Below are 19,541 nucleotides of genomic sequence, written 5' to 3'. Positions count from 1 at the left end.
GGCTAGTATTATTATATGTAATTTAGAAATCTGCTAGGTAGACTGGGCCATTTTGTGGGCCATAAGCAATGTTGGAAAAAAAAATGTTGACAAACCAAAAGATAGACCAGCTGAGGCTTGGTGTTGGGACAGTCCATCTGATTAGAGGTTACACAATCCCAAAAACAGTCAACAGCCTACCCATAACTTAAGGCATGTGCAGTGGTAACTGTCATCATCACCGCCCCCAAAAGTGGATCGGTCCATCATGTAGACCATTTGTTTCCTGTTTGTCAGAGGTCAAGCAGGAAATACATGAAATCCAGACAGACTTCCTTATAATACATCCATGAGTCAGACAGGAGTAGGTGGAAGAAAATGCAGGGTTAAAAGAGCTTAAAATGCAAAAGAGGAGCAGGTAAGATGTCTGTGATTTCCTTGAATATAGTAATGTCAGCCAGCAATTATTTTTTCCAGAGGCGCCAGTAAGGGAGCTAGTAATTATACTTCTGTCTTCTATGCTGCTTTGAGATGGATGGTGTTTTGGCATACTAATAATAAAATGCAGTGTGATAAAAATCTTTCCCCAAATTAAGCTGGACACACCACAGTGTAGTGATAAGAACCAAAGGTAAATAAGCCTATGAACATCTGCATATTATATTCATTTGTTTTTAAGTATGTATGTAAATATTGTTTTATATGTGAAATGTTAATCTGTATACCCTATTTATGTTTTATTGTATTTTATACTTTTGTATCTATGTGTGTGTTTGTTATTTTTCTACTTAATTTGGCATTATTTGCTGTACAGATATTTTATTATATATTATTTTGTATAGGCAGTATGGGGGATGTTTTAAAGGAAAATATTGTCTGATGTTTGTAAACAATACTCTTTTTCCTCAAACAAAAACATGCTTCAAAAAGACAATAAATGAGATCACAAGCATGTATAATTTAATCTAAATTATTTTATTTTTTATTTTTGAGAATTAGTTGCCTTTATTCCATGCCACGCATAAGATACCTCACCAGAAATTATGGGGCAAACAGAGGAAAACATGACATGCAACAAGGTTCCCCAGTCAACTTACACTGTTAAGAAATGCAAGCACTCTCTAAACTTTCAGGTGTATGGCAGTTATCAGTTGTTAAAAAACAATTGTAGAACTTCATCCTGTAACAGCTGAGTAACATTAAAACTCTGCATCCACACGTACCCTTCTTTCTTAAAGAAAGAAACAACTCATTAAAATTCTGTACCAACTAGCTTACTTTTAGCATAAAATCCATGTAACCTTGACACATTTCTCACAAAAATGTATTGTCAAACAAATAACAGAAATCCAGTTTTAATTAAGGTTTAATTAAAATGAAAGTGAAAATAAACTCAAGGCATCAGTGTGAGCTAATGAAGGACTCAACCTTCTGCCTTTAAGTAAATGTGATGCAATGAGTGATCAATCATCATCCAATAAAAGGAGAACACATACAGAGGTTAATAAAAATACATAACAGACATACTGTAACTACTTCCATCATGTGACTCATTTCAAATTAAAGAACTAAAGGGTGCCTGGTGAAAATCAAACCAAAATGCAGTACATTTAGGAAAATGTTACAGCAGTTACAGCAGCTAACAGCAAACTTACTTTGATTACCATTATCAGCACTTAGTAGAACATTCAGTCAAGTTATGATTTTAAGTTCCATGATTTAAATGGATGATTAATAGCTCCTAAAAAGTGAAACTGGTGAACTTTTCTATCTCCGTTGAGGTTATGAACAGTAAACGAGTTGATTTCACTGAACCATTTACAAGATGACACAAGGCAATGCAAAAGGATTTGACCTTTCAGCTTGAAATCTAGCGCCAGCCAGATGCCTTTGGTTCAATCTTTCTTGTTCCTCTCTCAGTTCCCTTGCATGCTTTTCGTTTAATTCGTTCATCATGTTTGTCATCTCCCTTTGTTTCTCCTCTCTCTCTCTCTGTCTCTCTGCATTTCTCTCCTCTGCCTCCCTCCTCCTCTCCTCATTCATCTCTTCCCTCTCCCTCTTCCTCTCCTCCTCTCTCTCAATTCTCTCCTTCTCTCTCTCAGCCTGGAGTTGTTGACTAATTTTCTGCATTTGTATTTCATATTTCTCCTGTATTTGCCTCTCCAATTCCTCTCTTTCTCTGCGTATTTGCTCTTCTTTCTCTTTCAGGATGCGTTGTTTCTCCTCTTCGATTTTCCTCTCAGCCTCTTGGAACATTTCATTGGTGTAGTGGCTTCCTCCGTTCTTCAGGGTTATATTACTGATCTTCTGGAGCAGCTCAGTAACCTGAGAACGATCATTGTTCTTGTTGTTGAACACATGGTACTGGCCATTACATCTGGCCACGAGCTCCTGCAGGTCTGGACTTTCAGCCAAGAATTCCTCAATAGTTGTATCTTCAAGAAGGTCACCATAAGTGAAGAGAACCATGCTGTATCTGTCTGCAGCCTCACCGAAGATTTCTTGAATCCGTTGCACCGCTTTCTTTTCCTCGTCAGTGAATCGGCCCAGTCTGATGATCACCAGGAACACATGGGGTCCAGGAGAAGCGTAAGAGATGCACTGACTGATATCTTTAGTTGTTTTGTCCATGCCATACCTGGTGTCAAAGAGGCCTGGGGTGTCGATAACAGCAACCCGTCGCCCATCCGTCCCAGTATTGCCCTTGGAACAGTCTATAGTCATAGACTTTGCACTGAACTTGGATTCAAAGCAGGGTCGCCCCAGAATGGTGTTTCCGGTGGCGCTCTTCCCAATTCCAGTTTTCCCCACCATCACTATCCTGAGCTCCTCATTATTCTGTATTAGGGGCCCTGTATAAAAGAATAATTAAAATTACATACGTTTCTGCGCTTCAAGTAATTATGCAGTTGTAAAGAATTTAAGGAAACAGGGGTGTAGATTTATTCTATTTAATACAACTATAATACAACAAATGGATAGCATGGGGGAGACTTTGTATATAAAAGAATGGAAGTACCAGCTCTCTGCAAGTACTCCAGAGTATGACTAACTACTTGTATCTGTGAAATTTCACCATGACAAAAGAAATGACTCTATCAATTTACCATATATTTATGATATTTAAAGTATAGTTTAAATGCGCCAAAACGTTGCAGATTAAATATTGACTAATAGGTCTGTTCTCATGCAAGCTCTGTGTTTTTTTTAATGAAAAGTAAAGCACCAAAATTTATACATATCCCATGTAATCATTAGCCACTTATGCGTATATAACTCATGTACGCAGGAAGGCTGTGATAACGTGACCAATGCATATACGAGAGTAAATAAGAAAGCAATTTCCATGTTGTATGTCATTTAACCGCAGGACTTTTCCTAGGAGACTGCTGTTTGTTACCATCTAAACTTTGAGTAATTTTATGATAAGTCATGAACCTGTTTTTTTTCCTAAACCCAACCACAGTAACTTTACGTTAAATATGTATTTTACACAACTTCATACGTGGGGTGCAAACTTAAAGGATATAATACGAAATGTTGTATGAGGATATGTTGATATAAGAAGGCTGCAATCAAGAAACCAACCCTGTAATGTTACAATGTGGGCAACACTAAACTGTTAAAATTGCATACGAATTTTAGGTATCCTCATACAACGGATGATATTATATACAATGAAAACTGAAACATTGGAGTTTGTATAATATCCTACGAATTAGTTCCCCACTGATGACATTATGTCTTTAACCTCAAGTTACGTAATGAATGTAAATATGGTTAGGTTTAGGACAAGAAACATGTTGAGGACGTACCTTAAGATGAGCCCAAGGCCATGTCTACACGGAGATGGAACCGATCTATTTCTTTTTTGTTTTAAAAAAGTTTTTCATAAACAAGGAATAGTCTCAAGAAATGTGTTTGTCCATACAAATCCACTGAAAACGCTGTAGTTTATATGCCAGGCCTGTAAGTGGCGCTGTAACACTGCCCCAGAAATACACCAAAACCAGAAAGTACGACATGGAGCATAAGGATAAAACTCGTAACACGGGAAAAGTCCCCAGGAAAGTCCTATGTTTATTGACCTATCCACCACCTGCTTCATTATGCAGCACTTCCTTCTCTACTCCCGTCAGCGCTTTGATCACAAATTATTGGCTCATCATTACGAGGAATACAGACATATTTTAGTGCATTACTTTTTGTAGAAAAGTGTACCAGCAGTGCATGAGAACAGCCTGAACATTTATAGCATTACTAAGCATTACTAGCCATTATTAATTGTAATGTCATTATTTCTTAACGGTTAAATAACCATTAACAAAAATTTAAAAGGTTTAAAAATCAGTCGGTAATCCTTAACAAATACTTGACGTAGTATGTAAAATGTAAAATTGTTCAGCAATATACTGCTAAAATATAAATGTTAGTAAATAATTAGTAAAGATTCATTATAATTTCATTGTTTGTTAACAGTAAAATAACTAATAACTCAGTATCATGACCTACCATTGCTTTGTTTCTTGTCCATGTTGGGGCTATTTACGGTGGAGTAGCTGCGGCTGCTGGAGTGAGTGTGCTGAGTTTTAAACCCTTGTGCTGCTGCTCCTCTTTATACTTCTCCAGTGCACCAAACCCCACCCAGTCTTCTGCGCATATCTGATATCACAATGAAACAGCAACTGACTATTTATATAGTTATTACTCTCTCCATCTTTGTTACATTATGTATGGGCTCTGGGCTGTTTGTGAATGTTATCACATCATATCTGCATTTTTTCCCATTACCAGACATGTTCTCTTTAACATTCATTACAAGTTAGTTGGTTTATGAATATATTTTCCTTTAACAAACTTATCTGCTTCGATCCTAACATTTGCTTTCTGTTAGAATAAAAGCCCTTTAGCCTCTAGGAATGTCCCTGCAATTCTCTTAACATGTGAATGTCTCTCACTGTTGCAGTCTTAAATATATCTTCTGCTTTAGCAAACATTTCTTCATTGTCTCAGCCCTTACTTCTGCTTTCAGTTTGAATAAAACCTTTTAGCTGCTATGAATGTCCCTGCAATTCTCTTAACATGTGAACGTCTCTTACTGTTGCAGTCTTTAATATTCCTTCTGCTTTAGCAAACATTTCTTCATTGTCTCAGCCCTTACTTCTGCTTTCACTTTGACTTTAGCCCTTTAGCTTCTAGGAATGTCCCCACAAATCTCTCAGCATGTAAACATCTCTCCCTGTTAGTCTTAAATATATCCTCTACCTTAACAAAAAAAATCTGTCTCAGTCCTTTTGCCCTTTAGCTCCTACACTTTTGCTTTCTGTTAGAATAAAAGCCCTTTAGATCCTACACTTTTGCTTTCTGTTAGAATAAAAGCCCTTTAGATCCTACACTTTTGCTTTCTGTTAGAATAAAAGCCCTTTTAGCTCCTACACTTTTGCTTTCTGTTAGAGCTTCTAGACATGTCCCTGCAGTTCTCTTAACATGTGATCACTTCTCACAATGGCAGTCTTAAATATATCTTTAACTTTGGCAAACATTTTTACACTGTCTTTGCTTCTGCTTTCAGTTTGACTACAGCCCTTATATTTCTTGGAAAGTCCCTGTTAATTCTTTCAAAATGTACACCTTTCTTACTGTTGCAAACTCAAAGACTTCAGAATTTTTTTAAATGAGGAGAGTTAATGCACAAAAGACAAACATGATTGATGTTAAGTCAGTTCTGTGCACCTGTGCTGTACAACAGCGTCAGTCTGCAGCCTTGCTTTGTACACAGAATGCTTGGCTTTGCTCCCCCTCCCTCCTCCATTTACAAGAAATCAGCCCACGTATAAGAAATGCTGCAGAGACACTACACAGCAGCTCTCCAATTATAGTATGAAATGGGAGAGCTGCTGAAATTATACACAGTGCTCACCAAATATAGCCGATAATAATCCCTAATAATGTAAATTAGTCGTGTTTGCTCCCTCCAACAATGTCATTTCTGTATAAAGAAGAAGAAAAAGAAGATCGCAAAAGTAAAAGCAAAATGAGAATCTGAAATAGGACTACTGTCACATTAAAAACCTTTTATAGGTAGACTGCAGGGAACTATAACACGTTTCCTTCCATGCAGTTTGCATAAGACAAACAATGATTTTTATTTCTTGAAAACAGTTGTAATCTTTCAAAAATACTGCATTTAAATGTCAGAAGCTTATAACAAAAGAATACAAAATGGACCACATTGGTGTTTTAATATCTCAGTCCTTACATGATATTCTTGTTATTACCGAATCATGGTGAAAGAAAAGTTATCAGCGATACAAAAGTAGCTATTAATAACTATCATTTATTTAGATGTGACAGGGTGGGCGGAGGAGTTGGTGTGGCTGTCTATGTCAAATCCAGGTCCTCAGTTGCAGTTTTAAAAGTTATCTCACTTCCTGTTTATCTAATTTGACCCAACTTATTGATAAAATATGTTCACCAGCTACCGTCACCCATCACAGACATTCAAATTCAAACTCAAACCCTAACAGGTTCTTTTGTCTGCAACAACAAAAAAACACATTTCCAAATTTTCTCTATCTGACACAGCTTTATGACATGTTCAGTCAAAAGATCACCTTTGTCTTTCAAAAATATAAAACTGAAATGTTACCCTTATCCCCAAAAACTGGTAACTTCCAGAAGTTTTACTAGTAGATGAGTGCAGATCAAGAAAGAAAACGTCTTGATGTTGCATTTATGTTTCTGGGACCTCAGCTGTGTGCCAACCAACCCCAGTCTCCCCTGATTTCTAGGACACAGGGCTGGTGAGGAAGTACTGTTTCATATAAAGTAGTGTGTGACATGAAGACCTCAGACTCTTAGTTAAACAGTTAATAAATACTTTGACAAAAGTTCAATTTTGGCACCACATCTTTATTTTCAGTTAAGCACACAAAAATATGATCCGTTTATGTATTTGTCACATAAAATACTTCAAAACACAATTCCCAAGAATGTAATTCTGTCAATTTGTTCAGTTTTTACATAAAAAAAGACTGAAAACATAAAAAGGTCATTTAATGTAAACACAGATTGAGATATGATGTGTGATATGTAACAATCCATACTGTAAAATAGAAACACTGAATTTCCCCTTCGGTTATATTCAAAAAAGCATACAAAAAGAACGCTACATGGCAACCTGAGAGTCTAATATGATGAGCGACTAAGCCTCACTAACCTTCAGAATATAGCTCTACTTGAACAAATACAGTAAAGTGTGATTATAGATCTGCAGATGACACATATTTTCATATATTTATTTTAAAGCGCACTGTTTATGGGAGAGTCTTGAGGGTTCCTAAACTGCCTGAGCTACTCAAAGTCTGAAAAACTTCCCAAGTGCCTTTCCAAATTCTTTAACTCCTGCAACGACCATTTCAGCAGCTTTTATCACATGATATAAAGGATTATTCCCCTCAGCTTCGACTCTGGCCTCATTATCCTGCTTTGCCTGCATCCTTTCTCTTTCCTCATTCAGTTGTCTGTCATGCTGCTCCTTCATTTGGTTCATCATGTTTGTCATCTCCCTTTCTTTCTCCTCTCTCTCTCTCTGTCTCTCTGCGTTTCTCTCCTCTCTCTCCCTCCTCCTCTCCTCGGTCATCTCCTCTCTCTCCCTCTTCCTCTCCTCTTCTCTCTCTCTTCTCTCCCTCTCCCTCTCAGCCTGCATCTGATCATTCATTTTCTTCATTTGTTTTTCATATTGTTCTATTAGTTTCCTCTCCATTTCCTCTCTTTCTCTGCGATTTTGCTCTTCTTTCTCTCTCAGGATGCGTTGTTTCTCCTCTTGGATTTTCCTCTCAGCTTCTTGGAACATCTCGTTGGTGTAGTGGCTTCCTCCGTTCTTCTGGGCTATGTTTCTGATCTTCTGGAGCAGCACAGTAACCTGAGAACGATCTTTGTTCTTATTGTTGAAGACGTGGTACTGGCCATTACATCTGGCCACGAGTTCCTGCAGGTCTGGGCTTTCAGCCAAGAATGCCTCAATTGGATTTCCTTCAAGGAGGTCACCATGAGTGAAGAGAACCATGCTGTATCTGTCTGCAGCCTGGCCGAAGATTTCTTGAATCCTTTGCACCGTCTGCTTCTCCTCGTCGGTGTATCGGCCCAGTTTAATGACCACCAGGAACACATGGGGTCCAGGAGCAGCGTAAGTGATGCACTGGCAAATATCTTTAGTTGTTTTATCCATACCAAATCTGGTGTCAAACAGGCCCGGGGTGTCGATAACAGCAACCAGTTGCCCGTCCACCACAGCTTTGCTCTTGAAACAGTTCACGGTCAAAGACATCGGACTGAACTTGGAGTCAAAGCAGGGTTGCCCCAGAATGGTGTTTCCTGTGGCGCTCTTCCCAATTCCAGTCTTCCCCACCAACACTATCCTCAGCTCTTGGTTATTATGTATGGTATGTCCTGTGTAGAAGAATGAGTTGCAATGATGAACTATAGACATAGATTTTTCAGAGCACAACTGGCATTAACTAACTTAAAAAAAGCCTCAAAACTGTTATTAAAATGTCTTGAATCAATCTTTTAAAAGCATTTTAAGAAGTTTTGGAGAAAGTAAGTAGGATTTTTACTTATTTATTTTTTAATCTAGTTAATTTTACTTTAACATAATTGACAACATTTTTTTCAATTAATTTTACTGAATGGCTGAATGGGTTAATATCAGGTAGATCAGGACAATGGAACCAACAACAAAAGTTAGTAAAGTAAACCCGCCAAAAAACCACCCCGCATACTCCAGTTCTGTTCTACTTGCATCTCCACCGCACCCAGGAGGAGGGTTTTTTTTTCTTTGTCTGTTTAGATTTTTCAGCATTTAAAGTAGGTCATCCAACAACTTAACTGGGGGTGGGGTTATATTTTACGTAACAATTAAACATTTTTGACAAAATTTTTCCTAACCTAATTGATGTTGGTTCAGGTTTTGTTTTTTACTTATTCAGTTTTAGTTGTTATGAAATTTGGTGATAAATTACATTTCAAGTGGCATTCAAAATTTGTTAAACTGCAGGAGCCTTGTATGAAATACTCCAGAATTTGTAGCCAGATCATGATCTTGAAACTAAAGGTTATGACAGAAAAAAATGTAGACCTATTTGCAGCTCTACCCAGCCAACTGTCAGCTGTGAGCACTGTTATACACTGTAAAATAGCACTACTTTAAAACAAGGATATTGTGTCATGACTTACCTAAATAGCCGGTCATGTTTGGGTTGTAGTAGCTGCCTGTCATGTTCGGGTTGTAATAGTTGCTGGTCATGTTGAGGTTAAAGAGGTTAAAGGTAGATACTGCAACTGGAGCGAGCACAAATGATTTCAGCCTGTGTGTCTGCTGCAGCTCCTCTTAAAATGAAATAAACCACACCCACAAAGAGATGCCTTCAGTTAAAGGGAAACTGAAGCTAAAGCTTTTGGTAGTTATGTAATTTTTATTTTTAACACAAGTTATATACATGACAAAAAACACAATATACAGTCTTTGTGAATTTTGAATTAGTATATATATACTTGGTTTAACAGAGAGAGATAGTTATTCTAAATGAATTAATACACTCTGTCTGCACCCAGAGTTTTTTTTTTATATGTTTAACCTTTAGCTGTTTTCAGAAAAGAAGGGGGGGGGGGGGGTGGGGGGGGGGGTGTCACAACATGTCCCCCATATGCCATTACTTAAAAATTAAACGAATGCCATATAAAAAGCAACAGTATAGTATGTCAGCCAAATGTCATGAAAAAACAACTTATTATAGCTTGTAGAGATGCGTCATAGATACAAAGAAGAAAAAGTGAGAAAAAACAGATAAAAAAACATCACAATCTAGGATGTCAAAAAAAAATGGCAGAAAATGCCATAGTACAGTATGTCAGCAAATTTCAATTTTTTTTTACTTTACATAAAAATGCCTGAAAATTACATATTATAGATTGTAGAGATGCTGTATAGCATACAAAGTGGAAAAAACTGCCAAAGCAGGCCATTAACGTCATAATTGTCAACACAGACTCAAAAGCTAATTAATACACATCACACACAGTAAACACATATATTAATCAGAATAAAGACAATGAGAATTTGTCTCCTTCATAACCGGCCCCTGATTTAGGTTATATTTTCAAAACACTACTGAGCACAAATACTAACACTGAATTAGCAAATAAAACAACTGTTTTCCTCTTGCGGAAATGGTTGAAATCTCCGTAACAGCCAACATTTTCTAAAAAAATCACACAATTTTGAATCAATATTCATTTTTGAATAAACAGAATGAAATATATAAAAATGTACCAGAAATTATTTTTTAAAAATCAAGCCTTACTACGACTCAATTCATTACTGCTATTTTTTCCCCTTTCATTTTTAGCCTGGGATTTATTTTTTGTTTAACTATTGTCATTATTATAATTTCTTTCTTTTTAATTTTTCAAATGACTTTTTATTTCATAATTGCACTTTCCATGACGAGGGAGATGACAAACATGAGTTTTCACCCCTCACCATTCGGCCAGCCTTTCAGAAGAAAAGGCCAGCAAGCTTGTGTCTGATGACAAGAGAGACCAAATCTCTGTTTGTTTTTTGTTCCAGTTGCAGGAAAATGTTGTCACTCTGTCCTTTTTATCAGAAAGGTTTATGAGGCCAGCTTATGTGACAACAGAGTGAAAAAATTCAATTTCCCCTCAGGTATTCATAAAGTATGTGTTGTCTTGAGTCATTTGTCAGCTTTACAGCGGTAGCCATTACAGTACTTAATCGTCGTTATTGGTGATGATGTATGGCAACATCATTTGACTTGTCAACTTGGGGTGGCTGATAAATTTGTACCATCCCATGCTGGGAAAGAGGTTCAATTTTTTTTTTTTATCTGAGAAATTTAAATAGTTAAACAGTGTCACTTCAAATACAAAGGCTTGAAAATCAAATTAAAGAATTGTGCAATCATTATCTGACTCCTCCTCCTCCTCTTCTGCCTGCCTTCTCAGCCTTTCTCTCGCTGCTCTTCTAGTTCTCTTTGATGCTGTTCTGCTAACTGTCTCATCATAATTTCAAGCTGCCTCTGTCTCTCCTCTTCCTCTCTCCTCCTCTCTGCTTCTCTTTGCTCTCTCTCCCTCTCCATCTCCCTCTCCCTCCTCTCCCTCTCCCTAATCCTCTCCTCCTCTCTCTCTCTTCTCTCCCTCTCCCTCTCAGCCTGGATTTGTTCATTTATTTTCCTCATTTCTTCTTCATATTTTTCTTTCATTTTCCTCTCCATTTCCTCTCTTTCTCTGCGATTTTGCTCTTCTTTCTCTCTCAGGATGCGTTGTTTCTCCTCTTGGATTTTCCTCTCAGCCTCTTGGAACATCTCGTTGGTGTAGTGGCTTCCTCCGTTCTTCTGGGCTATGTTTCTGATCTTCTGAAACAGCTCAGTGACCTGAGAACGATCTTTGTTCTTGTTGTTGAAGACGTGGTACTGGCCATTACATCTGGCCACGAGCTCCTGCAGGTCTGGACTTTCAGCCAAGAATTCCTCAATTGGATTTCCTTCAAGTTGGTCACCATGAGTGAAGAGAACCATGCTGTATCTGTCTGCAGCCTGGCCGAAGATTTCTTGAATCCTTTGCACCGTCTGCTTCTCCTCGTCGGTGTATCGGCCCAGTTTAATGACCACCAGGAACACATGGGGTCCAGGAGCAGTGTAAGAGATGCACTGGCTGATATCTTTAGTTGTTTTATCCATACCAAATCTGGTGTCAAACAGGCCCGGGTGTGTCGATAACAGCAACCTGTTGCCCGTCCACCACAGCTTTGCCCAGGGAACAGTCTACAGTCATAGAGGTTGGACTGAACTTGGATTTAAAGCACTGTCGTCCCAGAATGGTGTTTCCAGATGCACTCTTTCCAGTTCCAGTCTTCCCCATCAGCACTATCCTCAGCTCCTGATTATTTTGTCCAGAATATCCTGTGTAGAGAATTGAGTCACAATGAGTAAGAATCTGTATCAGGTTGCACATACATTACACTTAATTAAGATAAAAGGAAAGAAACATTGACGTTAAAGAGCGCAGCCGTCGTCAACTGTCCAGCTTATATGCCGTCTGTTTGTCCATTATCTACTCTGTGTGTGCTAGAGCCAGAGACTGTATAAAGGGATGGACAGCATGACAGCCCATCACTAACATGGAGCACCCTTCCATGTTCGTGAAAGAGCTATAGGCCAAAGTAAAAGCTCAAAATACATGCCAAGTACATTTTTCCCAAAGATGTCTGTCTCGGAAGGTCGTTCTCATCACCTTGATGTTTGTTCAATTGATTGTTTTTATGACGTTTGGTTTGGTTTGGTTTTAATAAGTTACTCAGTTCTACAAAAAGGGGATTTGCCCCCATTATTGATAGCAGTGACAGCCAATCCATAGGCTGGAATTTAATGGGGCTGCTCATGATTGGTCAGATGGCAGAAACCCCCAATCTCCTCCCCTGTGCAGATTTGCTACTGTGCAGATGCTGGCTCCGAATGCCGTCACCAGAGCAAGATGGCAACGACCATATCTGGGATATTTTTGCTTCACTTAAGCACAGCTGGGGTGAATGGGTACGCATCTTCTATTTTTATGTATAGTCAATTGTAAAAGCAAACGGGGAAACACCATTCACCATAAACAACAGCAAAATTCTCTATGAGACTGTTTATTTATGGTATTTACCAAAGTTATTAGCATTTAATTCATATTAGGACAGTGTGAGTCTCCTGCCTTTTGCTGTTATCTAAGGTGCAGTGTGTGTGAAGCACCCATGTTTTTACATGTGGATGTAAACAGTAGGTGCAACTTCATATACACTGGTTTGATTTTAATACATTTTAAGTACTTGAAGTGTGCCCTGTGTAGCTGTATTGTCTAGGAAAAAGGAAAAGTATCGGTTCAAAACTCAGTATCAGTGGATACTCAGTATTAAATGAGTCAGGTCACGATTAAGTGCAAAAACAAATAAAATAAAATAAAACAAAACAAGTTTATAAGAGCCACAGAAGTATTATTCATGAACTTACTATTATACAACAGTAAAACAGCTGTACTTTAAAACATGAATACAGTATCATGACTTACCAAAGTTGCTGGCCATGTATGGGTTGTAATAGTGGTTGGCCATGCTGAGGTTAAAGAGTTCAGAGTAGACTACAGCTGAAGCGAAAGCAGAGATTCAAATGTATCAGCTGCAGCTCCTTTGAGTTTACACCACACCACACCCACAAAGTCAGAATGAAACTGAATCTCTATAACTTACAGTTACAGGAGGAAATCTGTTATGAGTGGGGTATACATGAGAATATATTTAAAACAAAATACACAGTCTTTAGCAACTTCGGATGAGTATATATAGCCTTGGTTTAACAAAGAGAACAAGATAAGCTTTATATGAGTAAGTCCTCACCATAATCACCATGTGACAACAAGTATTCTAAATGAATTCATACAGTGTGTTTTCACCCAGTGTACTTTAAAATGTGCTTCTTGAGCCTTTTCCACCTGTTTGCCCTGGGATGCGAAATCTTATGAAACAAGACTGGGCCAAAACTTTAGTATATGGCTGGGCCATGTATAAAATTCAAGAAGAGGATCTTTAAATATATTTTTTACCATTGCTATTGTATATTTAATTAGTCGTACTTTTGACTAAATACTATATCTACAAACAAACCAAACACCCTGAGGTTAAGGTGCTAATTCAATAGTGATTTGGTTTTTAATGTACTTACCTAAAGTGACGACAGGCGGCAGCAAAGAGCCCAACAGTCTCGAGCCCACCGGAAGTGACGGAAGAAGAAGACGTCATTGTTTTGGTTGACTGGTTTTTCTGCAGACTGAATGAGGAGAAAATATTTTGAACGGGGCGATAAATCTGGCGGAGCTTTGATAGTTTAAATAACCAGGTAAGTTTAACAGACCGGGAGAGAAGACTTTGGAAAATCGGAGAAAACAGCTGAACGGCAAGTGACGCACGCTGAAAAACGTTTATATTATTTAATATCTTGTAATGAAAAATGTTTCCTGCAGCTCTCATAAATAACGCTTATACTGCGACTCTTCTGCCTGTTTTCATAAAGTCGTCTGAAATATATTAGAGCAACGGTGCTGATGGATGATTGCTAAGTTGTTGTAACACGTCTTTCCAACCAAACAACTGTATCATTTTTGTAGAAGAGGAAAGGCGTGGCAGCAGGGGCAAGCGATGGCTTCATAAGATAGTGGTTCACGTTTTAATTAATATAGCTTTTATTTGTTCGTGCCGAATTCATGATGAAATCGTCAATATTCGTAAACATTAAAATAAATTATCCCACCGCTTACTTATTTTCTTCATGTGTATATCAACTTAAATAACCTTATTTTTAAATGGAACTTTGGTTGGCCATGTCAAAGCGCAACTTCCTGAAGAGTTTTGTCATTTCAACTGTTTGTAATTACAAACTATGCATAGCTATTTACATATATGATTGACGCTGTATCAGAACTATCAAATAAAATTGTAGTTTACTATTTTTTAGCACTGCTTTTATTTTGAAAGTTATGAGCAGTAGAAGAGCATTTGTCCAAACATGTTCAGCTATTCATGAGAGTTTATAGTAAATGGTTTGAAGCAAAATTATCAAAACATACTCACTGACAAGTAGAGCCTGCTATGTAAATTCAAATAAAAAATGTTAAATATATGTTGCCAGCACTAGTAAGTGACTGTAATGAGTTAGCAACAAATAATATCCCTCATAATGTGAAATTATGTGAGTTTAATTGGAATAAATATGAATTATTGGTACATTTTAGATGTAGTCAAATCGAAGATTTGGCAGATTCTCTCACTGGAGCTGCAAACGGGCTATTACTAAATATTTGCATTGTTATCTCTACAGCCCCCCTCATTTTTGTGCAGCAGACAAATCTTACAGTGTGTTTGCAAGCCATATAAAAGTTTGTAAATGTCTTAAATACAATTTTAGACATATTTAGCCTGCTATGTCATTAAATACAACTGCATTTTAACTTGTGTGGACCCATATTGTCAAAAACATTTTCTAAGCTTTTACTGTATTGTTGTCAAAAAATAAGTACATTTTTTGAAATTTAACCAACTTTTTAATCAACTCACCCCTCAACTCTAAAGATGTAGCAAGATCAAGGACAAATTTCAAATTTGTTTTTTAAACTTTGTTTAAAAAATTACAAATAAATCTTATATATAAATATAAATAAATCTTCTGTCTTAATTTTATAATAACCTGCAATGCTTTTACAAGAAAAGGTAATTTTTTTAAAAATCTTATCTCAAAAATGTCTTAAAATTCATTATTAAGTATCATATATCTGTAGAGACCCTGGAAAAGAATGGCAATTGGTAATCATGACCTTAAAATGTTGCCTTCTCTGTTGTGCGTGTAGAGTTTTCTTTCGTAATAAAATTATTCAGTTGGAAAAAATCACCAGACTATGAACACCAGTGTCGATCATGCAGTAAAGTGTATCCCTGTATGTATGTTTCAGATCAGTCACCATGACAACCAAGCGCGGACTGATAACTGATTCATTCAAGGTGGTGAAGAAAGCAAGAAAGAGAGTGAAACGAGAAAAGACGCCGTCTCCTCCTCCACAGCAGCAAGGTGAAGAGCAGCACAGTGTTTGTATAGAGGTCAAGTTTTGATTATTGCAGCTGTGTTCTGTGTTGTTTCTGATCTCCCCTCTGTGAAACAGGCATCCTTTGTTTGAAAAATCACTTTATAAACAGTCAATAAAATCCAAAGACCAATCAGTATCTACAGATTGGAGAAGAAGGCTAAAATATATTTTTCATATTCATACATATAGCTTTATAGTTACATTTGTGATACCTTTAGGTCCAGCTAGCTTTTAAGGGTATTCTTCTACTGATACACATACTGTATATTCCCTGCAAAATCTATTTCTAATCTATAATCTCTATTATGTATAACAAAGCAGTTTTTACTTAATTCAGAGTTAATTAAAATAACTGGTAATTGAAGATTCTATAGTTTTTGTTTTAAAAAAAAAACGCTTTGAACATTATAAAGAAAATTCGATTTTTAGTTTTAAAAGGGTTCCTGCAGATCCTTAAAAAGTCTTCTAAGGCATTAAATTCATTTAGGCCATAATTGGTATTAAAACGTGTTAAAAATGCAAAACATTATGAGAAGGATATTAAGATGTGTTTTTTTCTGACAATGCATTGTAAAATCTCTCTTTTTTTTTTAAATAATTCACCAACTCTAATAGCTTGCAAATCAGAAAAGAGGAACCAACAACACTCCTATATATTTGCAACATCCAATCAAATGATTTTTTTTTTAAACTTGACCAAAAATGTTATGCTTTATGTTGAGAAAAAAATGGGAAAAATTGTTCCCCACTTTAAGTAATGGATGTCAGTTCATATTTTGTTTTTTTTTCCTTCAGTTTGGGTTATTGTGAAAATAGTGTTGAATTCCACTCTGAGTGGTGTTAAAAAAAAGTCTTAAATCCAACTTTCCGTAAGTTGTAGGAACCCTGTTCAAATGTTATTTTATTTATGATGATTTCAGTTTAATATTCTCAATGTTAGGGCTGTTTGGGTTTCTCCGATACTCTGGTGACTTGAATTCTCTCTGAATCTTTTTACTGGAGTAGAGACTGAAACTTTAACGCTCCGAGAGGAGGAGCTGCAGAAGCTCAGACAGTTTGATCTGGACTGGAGATTTGGGCCCTGCACAGGTAACACATCTACACGTGTACACACTGAAGCATATTTGGCTCTGGAATAAGATGAAATGGTGTCAGCTTAAATATTATTCAAAGGTTTGAATTAGTGCACAAGATTAGAATTTTTGAGTAGTCAAACTACTTGAACAAATTTATACAATATGTAGTGCAGGTGATCTACCAAGCGTTTTCATCATGTATGTCATTTTTATGCACAAAGCAGCATTGCTGCAGTTTTTTCGCAATGTTCATGTTTTTTCGGCTCTTTTTAGTAAAGGTAACGTTATGGTGGTTGCAAAAAACAGCTTTTAATCGCATAAAACACTGAATCATTTATCACATCATCTCTCTCTCTCCAGGTATCAGCAGGCTGCAGAGATGGGAGAGAGCAAAGCTTCATGGTCTGAGCCCACCTGAGGAGATCAGATACCTGCTGCTGCAAACAAACACTGACTCCGAGTACAACCAGAGGTAACACACACACAAAACCCCAGAGTTTTGGGTTTGTTTTCTTTATAATTCCCATACCCTGCACCATAACAACGATACAATTACATTTTATGAGAAATGTTACATTACAGTATGATGTGTTGTGACTCTAGAATCCATACAAATAATAACAAATGCATTTTAGATGTGACGGCATATCAGTTGTGTAATTCATGAGCCGAGATACATGGCAGACTTGCATGAACACAAGTTGCCACACAGTATGTCACTTCAGGGTCATTCACACCAAGAAAAATTACCGTTTGGATAACTCCTACAGCAGTTTCGGAATTAATAGAAATTCCAACAGCCAATCAGAATCTGTCTTATTCAGAAGTCTCATCCAACATGGATCCTAACATTTAATTTGGACCACAAAATATATGTTTTTATGTTGAAAAAGATGTATGGAGCATGCAGCGTATGCTCTGCGCCCCTGTTTACAGAATGTTGTCGTCCATCAGTGTGGATGCTCACATCAAGGTTATGGTTATAGTGCTTGGTGTGGACGGCCCTTTACTGTCACTAAATTCACTACATCATGGAGAATGTATTTGGGCTTTGGAGACACACACTCGATTTGTGCAGAATGGAGAACCTTTAGTAATCTGAAATAATTGTGGAAGTCATCTGTGATCTTAATCCTGGGTGACTCTGCCATGTCCGTAATTTGATAAATAAAGTTTCTACCGCAAATGACCTACCGTATTTTGCCAAACACAAAGGTCTTGTGATATTAAGATTCCCCTGCAAATTTGCATCTCAGCTCAAGAATTATGTACGCTACTTTGTAAAGTATAGATGAAAGTTTTGACAGCATTTTGGGTGCAGGAGGCACATTGCACTACACAGCGTGGAGATCTATTTGTGCAAAAAGCAAGCTCAAATCAATCAAAAGAGGGAAATTTTGAAAGATGATGAGATGGTGACAATTTGTAGCAGAATTGTTTGTGTTTGCTAATCCACATCCACACAAAAAAGGAGGTTAGCATTCTGCCAGCGGCGTTTTCACAAATGACTGCGCGCATCATTCAAAGGGGATATTGTCAGTAAATTTAGATAAAATGTAGACTTGGCTTATCTCATTCGCTACATGAATCACAAACGCTGCTGGTTATTTCTTTATCACCCCAGGTAATACAGGTCCTGTGCAAATAGGGCTACACATTCATAACATAATATAGTTGGTCTTGATTTGTAGGTACTGATTGTGTTTTTTGTCTTTCAGCCTGTGGAGCGAATACCCATTGTGAGGAAGACATTTTAAGAGACAGCAGGAAAAATGTCATCCAGTTTTGTTTGCTTTTTCTTGCATTTTGTATCACATTGTCTCTTCGACACTCTACTACTTTTTTATTAAAAAAAGAATAATAATTTTACCAAAATATTGTCTTCCTCTGTCTTTTTCTAATGGATAAAATGTTGAAAGAGACATGAAAGATAATGAGTTACACATTCACATAATTTGCCTCCCTCTGGCATCTCCCATGTGGTCTGCACACTGACATACATTTGCCTCCGTCTTTTTATAACTGACCCAACTTAGCACAGTTTCTCTATTTTGCTCTGAGCTCCACAGGATGGAGAATGAGTGGGTGAATGTTTTCTGCAATGTTACCAAGAGATGGAAATTTTGGAAGGAGTTCAGCATTCATGAAGCATCTCTGTTACCCTGTATTAGAGGATAAAGTGATAAACAGGGTTATTGGAACTGATTCCAGAGGTCGGATCAAGTCAATGTTATGCAAGTCACAAGTAAGTCTCAAGTCTATACTCCCAAGTCAAGACAGTGAGGTCCCAAGTCTATACTTTGACATCCTCAACAAGTCATTATGCAGTTTTCACCAACTGTAATGCCATAACAGTATAATAAGACGTGCCAAGCATTAGCTCGCTATGGTAATATTAGCCTTAATTTAACGGTCTTTGTGACACTGCAGATGTTGAACGAAGTTGTTATGCCTCTGTCATTTTCAAACCACACATTTTGCATACTGCAACTATTTTTTTTTGTTGACCACAACGTAGTTTTGTACATTAATAAAAGTATCTTTGCATTTAAAAAAACTGTATTGATAGTGGAGGTTACTGCAGATTTGATTTGGAAAATGTTATTGATAATTACAAGCCCACTATTTTTTTTTTTTTTTTGTTTTGGGGTTTTTTGACAGATGGACAGCAGGAGGAAAACGAGGGCTGCCAGTTACACTTTAAACGTAAAATCCCGCCTCCAGCGCTACTCGATTGGTCTGCAGTGTCGTCAAACCCTTGAAGCTTAAAACTGATTGGTTCGCATGTCGGCCCGTTGA

At 37.2% G+C, this 19,541-nt stretch overlaps 3 protein-coding genes and 1 pseudogene across 4 annotated transcripts; 1 reads left to right on the top strand and 3 right to left on the bottom strand.

Moving 5' to 3' along the window:
- Nucleotides 1-935: 935 nt before the first annotated feature.
- On the bottom strand, nt 936-4,580 carry LOC121941484 (GTPase IMAP family member 4-like). Its single transcript, XM_042484280.1, has 2 exons — nt 4,492-4,580; nt 936-2,831 (listed from the first exon to the last, which is right to left on the bottom strand). The coding sequence occupies exons 1-2, from the start codon at nt 4,511-4,513 to the stop codon at nt 1,798-1,800; spliced, it is 1,056 nt and encodes a 351-aa protein (XP_042340214.1). The 5' UTR covers nt 4,514-4,580; the 3' UTR covers nt 936-1,797.
- Nucleotides 4,581-6,870: 2,290 nt separating this feature from the next.
- LOC121941483 (GTPase IMAP family member 4-like) lies at nt 6,871-9,352 on the bottom strand. The gene is made up of 2 exons (XM_042484279.1): nt 9,217-9,352; nt 6,871-8,430 (listed from the first exon to the last, which is right to left on the bottom strand). The coding sequence occupies exons 1-2, from the start codon at nt 9,284-9,286 to the stop codon at nt 7,337-7,339; spliced, it is 1,164 nt and encodes a 387-aa protein (XP_042340213.1). The 5' UTR covers nt 9,287-9,352; the 3' UTR covers nt 6,871-7,336.
- Nucleotides 9,353-10,397: 1,045 nt separating this feature from the next.
- On the bottom strand, nt 10,398-13,175 carry LOC121941487 (annotated as a pseudogene).
- Nucleotides 13,176-13,813: 638 nt separating this feature from the next.
- On the top strand, nt 13,814-18,617 carry pold4 (DNA polymerase delta 4, accessory subunit). 2 transcript variants are annotated; one of them, XM_042484284.1, is made up of 5 exons: nt 13,814-13,985; nt 15,535-15,650; nt 16,672-16,755; nt 17,103-17,214; nt 18,461-18,617. In XM_042484284.1, the coding sequence occupies exons 2-5, from the start codon at nt 15,545-15,547 to the stop codon at nt 18,483-18,485; spliced, it is 327 nt and encodes a 108-aa protein (XP_042340218.1). In that variant the 5' UTR covers nt 13,814-13,985; nt 15,535-15,544; the 3' UTR covers nt 18,486-18,617. The 2 variants fall into 2 exon arrangements, with proteins under 2 accessions (XP_042340218.1, XP_042340219.1); XM_042484285.1 differs by having other exon boundaries at nt 13,815-13,928.
- The last annotated feature ends 924 nt before the right edge of the window (nt 18,618-19,541 follow it).

This window comes from Plectropomus leopardus, chromosome 4 (genome assembly GCF_008729295.1).
Source record: "Plectropomus leopardus isolate mb chromosome 4, YSFRI_Pleo_2.0, whole genome shotgun sequence".
Classification (NCBI taxonomy): domain Eukaryota; kingdom Metazoa; phylum Chordata; class Actinopteri; order Perciformes; family Serranidae; genus Plectropomus; species Plectropomus leopardus.
The sequence above is the reverse complement of the archived record's forward strand: the minus strand, read 5'-3'. Positions and strand labels throughout refer to the sequence as shown.